At 34.4% G+C, this 17,713-nt stretch overlaps 1 protein-coding gene across 1 annotated transcript; it reads right to left on the reverse strand.

Moving 5' to 3' along the window:
* Nucleotides 1-585: 585 nt before the first annotated feature.
* Nucleotides 586-4,617, reverse strand: LOC131044653 (pentatricopeptide repeat-containing protein At3g12770). Its single transcript, XM_057978024.2, has 2 exons — nucleotides 4,167-4,617; nucleotides 586-4,079 (listed from the first exon to the last, which is right to left on the reverse strand). The coding sequence occupies exon 2, from the start codon at nucleotides 3,778-3,780 to the stop codon at nucleotides 667-669; it is 3,114 nt and encodes a 1,037-aa protein (XP_057834007.1). The 5' UTR covers nucleotides 3,781-4,079; nucleotides 4,167-4,617; the 3' UTR covers nucleotides 586-666.
* Between the last annotated feature and the right edge of the window lie 13,096 nt (nucleotides 4,618-17,713).

Genomic DNA, 17,713 nt, shown 5'->3' on the forward strand with positions numbered 1-17,713 from the left:
TTTTTACTTCATATAAATAATAATAGTTTATTTCTAATTAAATCCCAAAAAAATGAAATCAAATTAATTTCTAAAAAAATTGTGAATTCACAAATATATCTAACCAAGCAAAGGCATGTGAAGTAACAGTAGAAATATTTGACCATATATGAACTTAAATAAAATTATATACCTAATATAGAATGTGTAAGTTAATCTCAAACCATCACCCTACACTTAAATAAAATTATATACCTAATAAAGAGTGTGTAAGTTAATCTCAAACCATCAACCTGACATAGGCAAAAGATATTACAATTAATCGAAACCAAAGAAGTATATACAAAATGGCAATGGTCCCATTTTCTGTTGCTTAAGCATCTTTCCATTTACTTTAAGTGTTCCTTACCTTTTTATCTTTTATTCTCCACCTCCTCTAGATTTTCATTCATATATATGCAGGTTTCCTATCACATAGACAGGTCTTTGACAAATACCTCAACAGTGTGTATATGCAGTGATCTTCATTACACTCCGTGCATCTAATTTTATGAAGTCAACAGCATGTATGAGATTGCCAAATTCAAAACAAAACAAAACAAAACATCAAGAAACCTTGTCCCTTCATTATTACTGCACATCTAATACCATGCACATTATTATAGTACAAACATATTTTTCAGAGCATCACCAATAATCTCCGCAAGAACATTGTCCCTGTTTAAAATGATGGAAACGATTTGCATCTCTTACAACAATTTCTCTAGAAACAATCTTGGAAATAAATTTCGTTGTAGTGTGACAATCTACACATACTCGAAGGTTCTTAACAACTCTAATAGTTGTTCCAAGGGGCATGTTTAACAAACCAAAAGCTATTGCCAACTTTTCACTATGGTAGCAGACAAATAATTCTTTTTCCTCCTTTTCCACATCATTCAGTGAATGTCTTGAATCTAGAAAATACCCTGCTTTCTTCATCTCCCAATCCAACTTCTCCAACTTTTCATAGATTTCCTGTGTTTGTGGGTGTGATCTATCTCCTACACCAAAAACATGTACCTTTTTATGGCCTTCAATCCAACTACATCCGGGGATCTTCTTAATTCCTCTATCTTTCATCAATCTTCTTACCATTTGAACCTCACCCCACCTGCCCGCTTCTGCATAGATGTTTGAGAGGAGGACATAAGTTGCAGTACTTTTAGGATCCAAATCAAAAAGCAGGGTCGCAGTAAATACTCCTAACCCTAAATTCATATGTAATCTGCAGGCACCAAGAAAACACATCCAGACAACCACCACAGATTTAACTGGCATTTTAATGATGAAGTTTAGGGTGTGCTCAAGATAGCCAGCACGGGCAAGAAGGTCAACCATGCACACATAATGATCAACAGTGGGTGTAATGCAATAAGAATTACTCATGTGATTGAAGTAGGTACAACCCTCATCTACTAAACCTGCATGGCTGCATGCAAATAAAATACAAGAAAAGCTTATAATGTCGGGATATGTTCCAGAGTGCTTCATTAATTCAAAGATTTTGATAGCATCGTTGGAAAATCCATTTTGTGCATATCCTGCAATCATGGCATTCCACGAGATCACCCTTCTTTGAGGCATTTTATCAAACAGTTCACGTGCCTTGTCTATGCTTCCACATTTTGCATACATGTCTATTAGAGCAGTTGTAACTACAACATCTGAAAAAAATCTCTCTTCCATAATGCTTTGATGGATGTCCATACCCTGTTCCAAAGCTCCCATTTTGGCACAGGCAGGGAGGATGCTGGCAAAGGTTGTGGAGTCTGGCTTTACACCTGCCAATTGCATTTGCTTGAAAATTTCTAAAGCCTTTTCAACAAGCCCATTTTGTGCATACCCTACAATCATTACAGTCCATGAGATGACATCTCTTTGAGGCATTCTGTCAAACAGTTCACATGCCTTGTCTATGCTTCCACATTTTGCATACATATCTACTAGAGCATTTGCAACTATAATATCTGAAAACAATCCACTTTCAATTATGTTTTGATGGATAGCTGCACCCTGTTCCAGAGCTCCCATTTGAGCACAGGCGGGGAGGATGCTGGCAAAGGTTGATGAGTCTGGTTTTACATCCACTATTTGCATTTGCTTAAATGTTTCACAAGCCTTTTCAACAAACCCATTTTGTGCGTATCCTGCAATCATGGCATTCCATGAGACCACATTTCTTTGAGGCATTTTTTCAAATAGTTCACGTGCCTTGTTTAAAATTCCACATTTCGCATACATGTCTACTAGGGCAGTTGCAACTACAACATCTGAAAAAAATCCCCCTTCTGTTATGCTTTGATGGATGTCCATACCCTGTTCCAAAGCTCCCATTTTGGCACATGCTGGGAGGATACTAGCAAAGGTTGCCGAATTTGGCTTTACACCTGACAATTGCATTTGCTTGAAAGTTTCTAAAGCCTTTTCAACAAACCCCTGTTGTGCATATCGTACAATCATTCCATTCCATGAGATGACATTTCTTCGAGGCATTCTGTCAAAAAGTTCACATGCCTTGTTTATGCTTCCACATTTTGCATACATATCTGCTAGAGCATTCCCAACTATAATATCTGAAAAAAAACCACTTTCAATTACGCTTTGATGGATGGCTGTACCCTGTCTCAAGGCTCCCATTTGAGCACAGGCAGGGAGGATGCTGGCAAAGGTCGAGGAGTCTGGCTTTATACCCGCCAGTTGCATTTGCTTAAAAGTTTCAAAGGTCTTTTCAATAAAACCATTTTGTGCATATCCTGCAATCATAGCATTCCATGAGACTACATTTCTTTGAGGCATTTTGTCAAACAGTTTGCGTGACTTGTCTATACTTCGACATTTTGCATACATGTCTACCAGGGCAGTTGCAACTACGACATTCGAAAAAAGTCCCCCCTCCATTATTCTTTGATGGATGCCTAAACCCTGTACCGTATCTCCCTTTTTGGCACAGGCTGGGAGGATACTGGCAAAAGCTGCGATGTCTGGCATTACACCTGCCGATTGCATTTGCTTGAAAGTTTCTAAAGCCTTTTCAGCATGCCCATTTTGTGCATATCCTGCAATCATTGCATTCCATGAGACGACATCTTTTTGAGGCATTCCGTCAAACAGTTCACGTGCCTTGTGCATGCTTCCACATTTTGCATACATGTCTATTAGAGCGCTTGCAACTACTACATTTGTCAAAATTCCTCTATCGTTTATGCTTTGATGTATGTCCATACCCTGTTCCAAAGCTCCCAATTTGGCACAGGCTGGGAGTACGCTGGAAAATGTGAATTTATCCGGTTGGAAACCTTTCTGTTGCATTTGGTGAAACAGTGTTACTGCTTCCTGAGGAAACCCATGTCTTCGGTATGCTGCAATAATCGTATTCCATGAGACACTGTCTCGTTCTTTCATGTGGTCAAACACTTTCCGAGCATCCACCATACGTCCGCACTTGGCATACATGTTAATAAGCGTATTCTGAAAAGGTGTGCGTGTAGCAAATGCAAATCGCCTGTAAGTGATGAAAGAGTGAATTTTTTTCCCTTGTGAGGGCGCATTCTTGAGAATGCAGCTCTGCAATAATTGAAAATATATATAGAGGAGTCTCCGGGGGGGTTGTGGGTAGCAAGCAGAAGATATGCTGTGCGACTGAGATGAGTAGTGGATAGCAATGACATTTTGTGATTGTAATTGGAGTGTGGAAAATATGCAGTGTAATTCAGTGTACGTCTGCCACGATGACATTGCCAGTGGTAAGCCTGGGAGCATTTTCACTTTCACTAACCTCTATTTCCTCGAGTACTATAACCTAAATTGCAAGTCTTAATTATTTCTTTTAAAGCAAGGAGGTCTCCACGAGAAAAAAATTGGCAGTCTCTTGAATCGATGGATGGCTTGGTGTGGATGGCGTGCAGCAAACTCAGCAAATTTATTCGTTTTATACTGAAAATATCCGTACTATATTTGTTTCATTATTAAAATTAAGTGAAGTTCAGGAATTGGGGTAAACATTTGGAATTTGAGAACAGCCATGGACTTGATTTTTGCTGATGCCGAATTATCGTTCACTGGCAATGAAAACATTATAAATTTAGGGCAATGACAAATAAATATTGAGTACAGGCAAAGAATGGTAATAAGCAAGGAACCCTGACCGTGGTATCATACACATTCAGCGAACAGAAGCGGCTTTCATTGAACTCTAATGTTACCAGCTCGGTTCATCCCTTGTGCAATTAGGTGTAATCCCTGTTTACTGGTACCGACTGGCTCCACAGCAGAGCCGAACTTGGCGTATTAATGAGCCTCGGCTAGCACTCTACCAGCCCAAATCAGAACCTTTCAAGGTATGGACAAACAAGGTTGCAAGGTTGCATCATAATGTAAGTGGCAATTTGGATTACTTCAAGTTTGAGACCATTCGATCACACCAAATCAACTCTGAGTGCTGATTTGATAGATGAAACAATCCATAAATGTCAATTTCACAGAAATGAATATGCACTTGGGCTTAACCCATCACTTCTGAAAAAACATATTCATCAAGAACTACATCTGTCCCATGCAGCTATTTAGCTTATTTCAGCTACCAGTTGTTGCTCAATTTTTTAAGGAGCAATTTGTGGAGAGGTGGTCTCATAGATAGTAAAATGATTGCTTATTTTTATGCAAATCTCTTAAATCATTTTGTAAATGAAATTATTATTAATATTTGTTGCAAATATAATTTGTAGATAAAATGAAGAAGAAAAAATGGTGAAGCCACATGTCATGTTTTTTCAATAAGTAGCCGTTGCTTATTCTAGCCCCTTCTTTTTTTTTCAAAGCTTATTTTTAATTTTTAAGAAGCTGCTGCTCTATTAAAATAGGGAAAAATTCTATTTTATCCTTTTCTGCAAATTAAAATATTACATGGGAACACTCCAGCTGCTTAAATTTAAGCAGAAAATGTTCGTAAGCAGTCGCATGGGGTAAGAATACAGCTTATATAAAACTTGGAGTTGGGACAGTGGGGAAGTGTTAAGTTCTTAATGCATCGTATGGTTTCTGGAAAAGGTCATCAAGCACTTCCATCTATCTTCATATAAAAACAAATTTCTTAGTTAAGAGAAGAAAAAACACTCACACAATCAAATCTAAAGGCAACATATATCAGTGTCATGGATTGTGGAAATCTACTAGCATTAATTTATGTGGTTTAAATCTAAACAAATATGATGCAAAAACGCTCATACAATCAAATCTAGAAGGAGTACATATCAGTCTCATGGATTGTGGAAATCTACTAGCATTAACAAATTTCTTGGTCAAGATTCATAAAAAAAGCTAGTTTCTTACTCCTTTAGATTGCTTGTTCTCCTAGACCCATTAATTTTTTTGAATTTGTATTTGATTTTGTGTCTCTGATTTCCTTAGATTGCTTGATCTCGTAAACTATTAAAATTTTCCTTCATCTTCATCTCTATTTGTCATCGCATTGCACATCATTTCCTTCAAAGGTTAACCTTAGAAGAATTGTTACATATATGAACTGCCAAGGTTTATTCCCTCACTAATTGTTATTGTGCGGTTAGTATTATGCAACTATTTGCCATCAAAGCCACTATCAAATGAAATTTAATAAAGCTTACTAAGAGAGAATAGGACACATTGTGATCACTAGTAGAAATATGACCAATAAATGATCAGGTGACTAAAATATTTAGTCACGATAAGTAAAAATGACCAAATTTTAGTCACGATAAGTAAAAATGACCAAATATTAGTCATTTTTTGCATCACAACTATAAATGACTAAATAAATGACTAATTTGGTCATCGGGTAAGAAAACACAACTATAAATGACTAAATAAATGACTAATTAGGTCATTAGGTAAGAAACACAACTAAATGATTAGTCACATAAATAAAAATGACTAAATAAATAACTACTACTCCTCTATACTATTAGTCATGAGGTATCCCTCATTTGATAACACGTTATACAAAAGTTGGATATTAAATCAGCAAGTATGGGGCATTAAATCAACAATTTCTATCACAAGAATTAGAATGTGCTCAACTACTAGGTACTTTCCCCTATTTAGCTTTTAATTGAAAATAAAACAACATTGCTTTCAAACTAGGTACTTTATATTCTTTGTGTATTTATAAATAATTTTTTATTTATAATAGATATTTTTTTAAAAATGATCGATTGTAATATTTTTGTTTGTAAATTATTAATTATTTTAAATATTAATTTTATTTATAAATAATAAATAATTATATTAGCATATGTATTAATTATATTTTATTTTTATTTCCATTAAAAATATAATAAGAATAAAAGCAATAACATTTCACCACTACTACATAAAAAGGAGGTTTAAGACAATTTTTAAAGACAATGATTATTTTCTTAAACATTTAAATTATCTTAAATTAAAAATTACAAGTATTTTGATTGCCTTAAATAAAAAATAAAGATAGAAAAACTTGCATTTTAGCATATTGAGTTGCTAATTAAGGGCAAATGAATGGAACCAAGTTTATCTGCATTACATGGTTCTCTAAAAAGACTTTTTTCATCTCCAGGCAATAGCTTATTCACAGAATATCTACTTTCATCTCGTGTGTACCTTTGTCTCCGACTGCTACGAGGCCTGCGGGTATGTATTCATCTTGCTTCTAACATTAAATGTATTATTTGCTCCTGGTTTTGCCTTGTTTACTTTTGAAGCAATAGTCGCAACAAGGGTAGTGTGCCTATTGATAAATATAGAGATGCATTCATATATAGTCAACTGATTTTGCATGATGATCAAATGATTGATTAGATTCCAAGAGCTCAGATGTCGGATAGAAATTATTTCATGGCAAGAGAGACTCCCAAATGTTTCAAAAATGAAAGTTTTGGGATGCAAACTACTGCTAATATATAGGCATATCTATAAAGTATATTTTTTCAAGTCAAAATTGCTTTTAAGTGTCCAAAATTGCTCTACTATTATCATCAAAATTGCTCTCATCTTTTGAGGTCTGCACCCATTGCCCATGACTGTCCTAAATTTTTGACACGGATTTTGCTTTGATAGTGCTTCTATATTACTGTTCTAGATCATTTACTTGTCCTTCTTCACTATACTTTCATGATTGGATTGTCTTTGTCTAACCTTGAGGGTTTTGATCTTCATTATTATGCCCTTAGACTAACCACTGTCACTCTGCAAGGTTATTAGACCCTTCAAGTGACTGCATCTTTGTCTTCACAACTGTCTTTTGTGGCTTTATAACCTTTTTTAGGATTTTATGCATTGTGTTCTTTTGATTCAATCATAGTAGTTGTTGCAATGCATGCTTTGATAGGCCTCATGATTGAATATCTCTACCCTTTTGATGGATTTTCTAACAAACCTTCATTCATTCATTCCTATCTGTGCTAGGGTTGCGATTGTTTGTCTCGAATGATGCTACAATCTTTCATGCAAGCATTAATGTCTTCTGGTAGTGACTCTTGATTGTGAGAATCTGGTATGTTCTCTTCTAAAAGTTGTGACTATTTGAAAGACTATGTTCTATTATTATCATTGAAAGACTTTTTTAAAGCTATTTGTCACTTGGTTGTGAAAATTGAGACAAAACCTCCCGAGTGCAAGAATACCCTTTTCTAACATATCACTATCATTTTGATACTTTTTTTCATTGTGTTTGATTCAAACATCATACTATCTTGTAGCATCTCTAACTCTTGACCTTGGAAGGATCCTTAGCCTACCATACTCTTCATGCTAAACTCTATATCCATATTCACCCCAAAGTGGTTAGAACCCCTGGTATCTTCTGACCTCAAACTATTGGGGCCTTAATAAGCATAGGTAGCTCCTTTTGGAATGTTCGTTCTTACAAAGGAAACAAGAACTCAACCAACCCAGATCAATAGTTTTACAAGTAAAAACAGTCTTATGTAGTTGAGAGGAAAGAGAGCTAGGGAAGAAAGTAGCAGGTTTTGAAGAAATCAGTACACTATCATTCATTTGAGTCAAGGAAGATCTCATGTATTCAACTTATGGTTGTAATAATAACCATGACCCATTTCATCATTGTTTTGTAGGCAAATAAACAAAGACATCGACCTCTCCTCTCCGCTTATACACAAAATGGTGAATCGAAACCACTTCATATTTAATTTTCAAACTTTTCAACTCGTGCCATGTTTTATACAAAGATGCAAACAAAATTTGCATGTATATTACTGTCAGTAACGACTCCTTCACTATCTTGTGCTAAATGAAAATCCTTTAACTAAAATATATCACTATAGCAACCATTACCAACTTCGTGTATTCATATTTCTTCACCTATTTATGAAGCAAAGATGATGGCTCCTTGCACTGATCGAGCCTCAAAAAATGTGACACCCTTGTTCAACAAGGGTTGATACTCTACAACATGATGCCTATCATTCATGGGCTCAAACTGGTTGCTTTCATGCTCAATAAAAATATGATCAAATCTTTTTGTAGTTTCACCACCATCATAATATCATTTTTCTATTGTTAATATCATACATCCTCATACTACGCTGACAATTCATCGAACTCTTCAATTTATTCATTCTTTATATGGTAGCAACTTGACTACCTTTAACTTATGAACCTTCAAACAAATCATCATAACAACCCTTTCAGTATCTTGTATTGAATTAAAATCCTTCAACTGGACTGCATTGTATAAGAATTTGGTGTGGATCTTTCATTCTTTCCTTGATTTGCCATTTTTTATTGTTCCACCCTACGATTTTGTATTTGAGGTATGTAAAAAAGTTTCTCTATAGAGTTTTTTTTATCTCTCTGCATACTTTTGGTTGCCTTCATTTAAATTATGTAATGTTTCCATGATTTCAAAAAATAAAGATTTTAGGAACAAGGTTTGATATGCATATATTTCTTATATACCAGCACAACAATTGAATGTTGGGGGTGTAATGGATATTTTAATACATACATTTAAAATATAGAAACCCTTGTTATAAAATCTTAGAATTGATGCCAACACCAAGAAGTAGGGTTATTTTAGAGATTTTGGAAGTAACTACACATCAAATTTTGGGTGCCTTTGAAAAAAAAGTGGTATGATGAAATCTTTGAGCATAAAATAGATGAAATACACTCCATACTACTACTGCACAATATTTTGGTTGATGGGATTTTTAAAATAGTAAAGGAAGGTGTATGGAACAACCAAATTCTTATCATTATAAACAATGAATATTTTAAGATCTTTTTATGATGTGAAAGTTGAGAATATTTTATGAAAGGTCCCTAAATGAAAACACTTTAAACTGATTTTAGCAATGACTATCGTTTATCTTCATGTCAATTGGACCTAATTTCCATTTATCTTTTTTATATAATCAATTCTTATTTAAAATATATAGTTTAAATTAACCATTATTTGGCTATCATATCAAAGTATATTGGAAACATATGATCATGTCAATTTGATTAAGGACACATATTCTTCATTATATTGTCTAGCTTGTGCAAATTTTGAGTTGTTAACTTGTAGTGTACTTTGGTACTAAAAGATTGAATCTATTACTATTTATAGGTTGTTGCATTTATTAAGCTAAGATTCTTGGCTTATTATTGTTCTCTGTCATTGATTTTGGCTTATTATTGTCCATAATCTTTGGATTTGACCGTATCATAGTTTGTTGCATATAGCACACTATCTTATCCCAAGTCTTACTACTATTCTTTGATCAAAGAGTTCCTTCAATGTGTCATCATTGAATATCACTAGTTACATTTGTTATTCTCATGGACAGGTATTGAAGCACTTGCATGGGCGATAAAGCTTGTTTGGATAGGACTTGGAGACTTTTGAAAAGGCGGGCAAGGAATTTGGAGTTTGTTGCAGTGAATTTGAAGTTAGCGAGGCCCTCTACAACAAATTCAAAGGTAATTTGAAACCCTCATCGCTGAAAGTCAAAAACCTCTTATTGTCTCCTATTTAGATCTTAAGTCTTTTATGCAATTTTTTTATTAGGCACTCAGATCTCAATCTTATCCTTTTTGGGCCCTTTCTTGGAAAATGTGCAAATCAGTTGCTTTTTCAGTGATTTAAGTGAATTTTTTTGGGATTAAGAGGATATAGATTATTATATTGTCCATTTCAATAATTTCTTTTAATTTTTCATGGATCCTGTTGGTTCCCAATGTTGGAATGCACTGATACCAGCAGTAAACTGAGGGGGGGGGGAGGGGGTTGAATCAGTTTACTAACAATAACAACAATTACTTGAATTAAAAACCTTAAACCAGAGCACAAGCCAATGAAGAATATAACATGAAAGCACAACACACATAACACCATTATTTGATGTGGAAAACCTGGAAAGGAAAAAACCACAGTGGGAAACCCTACCCACAATCAGATGAATACTCAACAAGAGTATTATGAATAATTACAAAGGGGTCTGCACATGCAAAAAGACCAATAGCTTAGAGCGTACTACTCATCACAAAGGGGAGTCTCACTAACTTACAAAAAAATCAGACCACAATCCGGAAAACAATGAACTATGAAAGTAGCATCTACTAATGTCTGATACAGTTTTGGTTAAGCTTTGATGTCTACTCTGCAATACAAAACCTTTCCAACCTTCACCTGAATGATATGACTTTATTCACACTTAATACTTTCTCTGATAATGCAAACTTAACCAACCATAACCATCGATCTCTCTATATCCAAATTACATGAATAAGTCACCTATAAATACAGATCATCAACCTTATTGACAAGGTCGACTAAACCCTAAACCCCTAAACCCCTAAACCCATAATTACAAAAATTACATCACATGATACCACTGGACCAATATTAAGATTTACATTACATAGCATGGACCTAGATCAAGTAACCAAACAATTATATCCGTCGGGGATTCCGCTAAGACCAAGATCCAACATGCTTCACTTGCTGGTAGAAACCCTCAGTGATAGTTTAACCGGATCCAAATAGGACCACCATAATAGCACACCATCCAATGCAAAGTCACCAAACACTTGGGATATGATCAAGAAGCACCAACATCATGAAAGAAACCGATTCCATAAGCCGGACCTAAAATCCACTAACCAAGTCACTAAAACAACATACCGGTAAAGCTAACCAGGAATGCCAGAAGCCAATAAAGCCAAAAGCTAGTTGGTAAAGGCATAAACCAACTGGTAATTGGAAATACCAAAAAGCGATAACCAAACCATGAAACCACCAGAATATAGCAAGCATATAACCATTAGAATAAGCATCCAAAACCAATTCCAGAGGTCTGATCATACTGGATCAGAATCACAGCCAGAACCAAAAAGACCACCAAGACTAACCTGGATAGATCCAACCGGGATACAATGCTGACATCAATGACAAGAATTAGCCAAATCCATCATATTGTTTATTATGTTGAAAGCTTAAAGCATAATCATTTAAGTGTAGGTCAGATGATGGATAGAGGATTTCATTTGCAATTCAAGGATGAAAAATGTAAGATCATTAATAAATTTGGATTGGAGATTGCTTCCGGAACTCAGACTAATGGAAATATCTTTTATTCGAACTCCGGTGAGAAGGCTTGCTTGATTGCTCAGATTGATGAAAGTTGGTTATGACATAAGAGAATGTGTCATGTTAATTTTGATTTCATAGTAAATATCAGTTCAATATTGGCTGTCGGAGATTTGCCCAAGATTGTTAAACCTCATAATCTGGTATGTAGAGAATGTCAAATGGGTAAGCAAGTTAGAACTTCTTTCAGAAGTGTACATGATAAATCTAATGAAATTCTTGATCTTATTCATACTGATATGTGTGGACTGACAAGGACTAAAAATTTTCAAGGTGATAGATATTTTATGTTACTTATTGATAACTATTCTAGAATGACGTGGATGGCATTTTTAAAAGAGAAATCTGAAGCTTTTGAGAAATTCAAAATATTTAAGGCTATGGTTGAGATTGAGACAGGACTGAAGATAAATTGCTTAAGATCAGATCATGGCGGTGAGTTTAAATCTGGCAAGTTCAACAAATTTTGTGAAAGGAATGGTATTAGGAGACAACTTTCTGCACCTAGAACCCCACATCAGAACATATTGGTGGAAAGGAAGAACAAAACAATTTTAGATCCTGCAAGGACTATGATGACTAAAGCTAAATTACCTGATATCTATTGGAGGGAGGCTATCAATACTATTGTATACACTTTCAACAGAGTACGCATAGACTCCTTATGAGCTATGGTTTGGTCATACTCCTACTGTCAGATATTTCAAAATTTTTGGAAGGAAATGTTACATTAGAAGAGATGATGCATTAGGAAAGTTTGATCCTAGAAGTGATGAAGGAATATTTTTGGGTTATTCTACTAAGAGAAAAGCATATAGATGTTATAACAAAAGATTGAATAGGATATTGGAAAGCATAAATGTCAAGGTGGATGAGCATGACAGTAATTAGATCAGAGCATATGATTATGGATCGGAAGATGAATTTATCAGACTTGAACTGGTAATGCAGGAATCAGTTCAGAACAGTGAACCCATGACACCGGTAGCATCATAAAATTCAACAGTGATAGTGGAACAACAAAATGAGTAAGATAATCAAGAAAATTCAAAGACTCCCAAGTATGTAAAGCTAAATCATTCTGAAGATCAAATTATTGGAGATAAAAGGAAAGGTGTGATGACTAGGAGAAGGTTAGTTTCTAAAGAGGTATGTTTAATTTTTAAAATTGAACCAGAATCTTTCATTGAAGCAAGTAAGGATGAAAATTGGTTAAAAGCAATGGAAGAGGAATTAGATCAGATTGAAAAGAATAAGACATGGGAACTTGCACCTAGACCTAAAGAAAAGAACATTATTGGAGCTAAATGGGTTTTCAGGAAAAAATTAAATGAGGAAGGTCAAGTGATGAGGAACAAGGCTAGATTGGTTTACAAAGGTTATTCATAGGAAGCAAGAATTGATTATGGGCAAACTTATGCCCCGGTTGCTAGAATTGAAGTGGTAAGACTTTTTCTTGCCTATGCTGCACATAAGAACTACAAAGTATATCTGATGGATGTTAAATGTGCATTTCTGAATGAAGTTCTTGAAGAGGAAGTTTACATTGAACAACCTGATGGATTTTATTTATTGAAAGACACATGGTTTGCAGATTGAAGAAAGCTTTATATGGACTAAAATAGGCCCCTAGAGCATGGTATGCTAGATTGGATAAGTATCTTTCAAAGCTTGATTTCAGTAAAGGTAATGCTGATAGTAACTTATATTACACAATTGAGCATGATGACATATTGATTATTGAATTCTTTGTGGATGATATCATTTTTGGAGGAGAAGGTGGTTTATGCATGAAATTTGCTAGTGATATGAAGAATGAATTTGAAATGTCTATGATTGGTGAGATGAAATTTTTCTTAGGTTTGCAGATTAGACTGATAATGGTATTTTCATTTGTCAAACTAAGTATGTGAAGGAGTTACTTAAGAAATTTGGACTTGAGAATTCTAAACCTATCGGTACTCCTATGATAACCGGTTGCAAATTGTCAAAGGATGATGAATCACCTAAGGTGAACCCGAGCAGATTCAAATCAATGATTGGTGGTTTGTTGTACCTAACTTAGAGAAGACCTGATATAATGAATGTTGTTTGTATTGCTTCTAGATTTCAGTCAGATCCTAGAGAAACTCATGATATTGTTGTCAAGAGGATATTCAGATATTTGGCAGGTACAAAAAACATTAGGTTATGGTCCAAATAATGACGACTTCACATTATGTGAATATACAGATTCTGATTGGGCAGGAGATGTGGATGACCGGGAGAGCACTACTGGCAGTGCATTCTTTCTTAGGAAGAAGTTGGTTTCATGTCTTAGTAAGAAACAATCATGCACTTCATTGTCTACAGCTGAAGCAGAATATGTTGCAGCTGCTACCAACTGTACTCAGATTTTATGGATGAAACAGATGTTAAAGGATATAAGGGTAAGTGCGTGTGAAAAGTGGAATAAGAATCTGGAAGCTGTAAGACACAATGCTTCAATTAATTCATTGCATGCATGGTTAGACCGATATAATCATGAACATAAAAACCATAACAAATCGACCTATTGCCTTCTAAAAGATGCGAGTATAGACTTGCTCTCAAATTTGTCTAACCAATACCAGTGACTAGACTACAACAAGATGAAGGATTTAATCCATATGAGCACAAGAATAAGCTAAATGGATGCAAGATTAAGCTACATGGATGAATATTAAGCTAGATGAATTCAAGCAATCATAATTAAACTAAATATGCAAAAAGCTAAACTAGGATGCAATAATCTCAAAGCACAATATCTTCAATGACTCCAGAGAAAAACTGCACAATAACAATAAATCTCCAGGGTGTTTTGAATGAGAGATGAAGGTTGAATTTATAGAGACTCAAAAGAGAAACCAATGGTCAAGATTGATTAACAATGAGCGGTTGAGATTTCTCAAGAAAAAACACAATTTAGGATAATTGAAATAATTGAGAGATCAGATTAAGTTAATATTGAGATAGATTCCGATTATATCTTAATTGAATGCATTCAGATTATAAGTCTAAGTCTGCATTGGAGATAAAATTTAGTTGATTTCATGCACTTGAGATAAAAATAGGTGATTCCATGCAATTTTCTTTAATTTGCTCAAGATTTTTCTTTATAAAAAGGTTTTAACCTCTTTCCTCAAGAAAAGCTTTAAGTTTTATTTCTAGAGAAAATGATTAATTCAATTTAATTGCTTTTCTGATTTCTCAAGTTATCTCAATTTTAGAAAAATAAACATCTTAAGTTTGATTTCTTCTCTTAATTTAATTCTTTTCTTTTGTTTTCAATTTAACTCTTTCTTTTGCAGATTAATTCCTCTTTTTATGATAAATCTCTTTTTGTAAATTAATTCCTCTTTTTGTGATTAATCTCTTTTTGTAAATTTATTTCCTTTTTTATAATTAAATGGTAAATTTATTTATTAATTAAATATGCTAGGATATTTAATTAAATAAATAGGATAATTGATCAAAATGATTTATTTGGAATGATTTAATTAATTAAATAAATATTTAATTAACATAGAGTGATTTATTGCCATCTAACATTAATGATTGAAGAATTAATTAATTAGGTGCTCAAGGTTGATTAAATTGCCTTTTGGTTAGGACCTTGGTGATGTTGTTGAGATTAGGGGCCCATGGTTTAGGTGACCATTTTTAGGGTAACATTTGCCCCTCTTTGAATTAATGTGCGAGCAACTTGTTGGTTCAAAGAATAGTTGATGTCAAATAGATATCAGTTCTGAACTTGATGGATCACAAACTGATGAAGAGCGAGATGTTCAGCTTGATTTGAAGCAATGAAATTGAACAGATTTGATTAAAGCGATACCGATCCTGAACTTGATTGAACAAGAATCCGCAAAAAACAAGATACCATTCTTGAACTTGATTGATCAAGAAACAAGTATCGATCTAGAACTTGATTGAACTAGATTGAGCAAATAGACAAAAAAATGATTCTGAACTTGATTGAACAAGAACCGACTGAGCGAGAGATAAAACCGATTCCGAACTTGATTGAACTAAAATCGATTGAGTGAAGTGATAAAATTGATTCTGAAATTGATTGAAAAAGAATCGATTAGCAAGAGAGAATGTCCAGCTTGATTTGATGTGATGAAATTGAACACCAATTTGAAGATTGATTTAGATAAGGACAAAAATTGTTATGCCCCTAGAGATTGCTTTATTTGACATCGAAGAATCTCAACTTAATATGACGTGATTGAGTTAAGATACCCCTAATAACAAGGTTTAATTGATTTTCTTTGACTGAAAAGATTTTTGCTTGACTTTAGATGAAGATTTGAAAAATTTCTTGACTTTTAATAATGATAATCACTGAAAAGATGTCATGAGTATGCCCCCTCGGGAGAGAAATCGAAAGATAACAAGGGTACAATGACTTTAGGCAATTTTTAGTGATGATAATTATTTGAGCACGTAGATTGATGTTGAATATTAAAATCATAGTTGATTTGAGAATTAAATTGAGATTTAGAATTGAATTGAGCACAAAATGATTCAAAAATTGACTTGAGGATGAAAGTGCTAAGTGGTTAATATTGTGAAATTTGACTAGAAAATTGATGTCAGATTTTGATTTCAATCCAAAAAATGGACTCAGGGCAGTCGATTTAGCTTAGGGTACAAGTTTTACTTCCATCAGAGCAAGTTTAAAAATTAGGGGTTGGGCTATATAAGGGGTTCAATGTGTCATTGTCAATTCATTTTTACCTCTCAAAGATTGAAATTTGAGAAAAGTCATGTGAAGAAAAATGGCAATTCCGATTCAAGAGCATCGATTCAAGCGCCAGAGACGTCATAATCGACCACGAAACTATGCCCCAGCAGTAAGTGATCGATCTTTAGCCTTTACATTTCTCAAATTTTGATTTTTTTTGTGAATTTTGCATTTTTTATTTTGTTTGAAGTCGTTTATTTCGTTTTATCGTGTGGTTAGTTACTATTTGTCATACAAGTTTATGTCCTTTTGTATTGTCTCGTATGGGCAAGTAGGGTTTGTTGTTTGATGTCTACCTTGGTATCTTATAGAAGTGTTGTTAAAAGACCATTTAGTCGTGTGACAAGATACTGTTTGTCATATGAGACTGTTTAATTGTTTGGCTTGTAATTTTTGCTCGTATGAGTTTTTGCTTGTCTGTGGAAACTGGTATAAAAAATAACAAGTATTTTTGAGGGTGTAAACAATAATTTTTTATTTTGAATGTTATATATGTAGATTCTATAGCATGTTTATCACATTCTTAGCACAAATTTGATCATGTATTGACGATTGGTATGTTTGATTTTGTAGATTCAGTTTCGGTGTACATTTTCGCCGACGATGAGGCTAGTGCGAGATTTATTAGACATAGAGAGAGGTCATAAATTGGTTTGTGTGGATTTAGATACCTGTTACAGATGCCTGATATCTGTGTGAATCACGGTATGTTGACCACTTTAGTTGAGCATTTCCATTTTGAGAATAACACCTTTCATTTATCGGTTGGAGAGATGACCATCACACCAGAGGATATATATAGGATTTTGAGGATTCTGTTTGTTGGAGATAAGGTTGATTATGATTCTACTCCACGACCGGGTATTTTGGCATTGTGATGAATATTCCATGATGAGACTATTCTTGATCATGCTATTACATGGGATGATTTGATGAGCATATATGGTGTACAGTACCCCCTGGCTTGCATTTTGGCCGATATTATTGGTTGTTTTGTGATGCCTAATAGGGGACATCAGGGATTTCTATGTGGTTGGGGCAGGATGCTTGAGAGGTTATTGACTCATCCAGTGAGATTAGGGTGGGGATCATGCTTACTCGTTCATATGTATCATGAGATGCATGAGATTTTGTATCAAGAGGGGAAGACAATGGCAACAGGTGTGTTAGTTTTACAGATATGGGCATGGGAGAACATCTCGGTATGTAGACCTATTATAGATGATTCATGGGAGGTGCACCGGCCTATTATATGCTATTATTCGGGTTATGTTACACAAACCCACCTAGGAAAGACATTATTGGAGGAGGCAATT

The sequence above is a fragment of the Cryptomeria japonica genome, chromosome 3 (genome assembly GCF_030272615.1).
Source record: "Cryptomeria japonica chromosome 3, Sugi_1.0, whole genome shotgun sequence".
Taxonomy (NCBI): domain Eukaryota; kingdom Viridiplantae; phylum Streptophyta; class Pinopsida; order Cupressales; family Cupressaceae; genus Cryptomeria; species Cryptomeria japonica.

What these genes read in the sequence shown, in the direction of transcription:
- LOC131044653 (XM_057978024.2), bottom strand. Translation starts at nt 3,780, where the DNA reads ATGCTCCCAGGCTTACCACTGGCAATGTCATCGTGGCAGACGTACACT.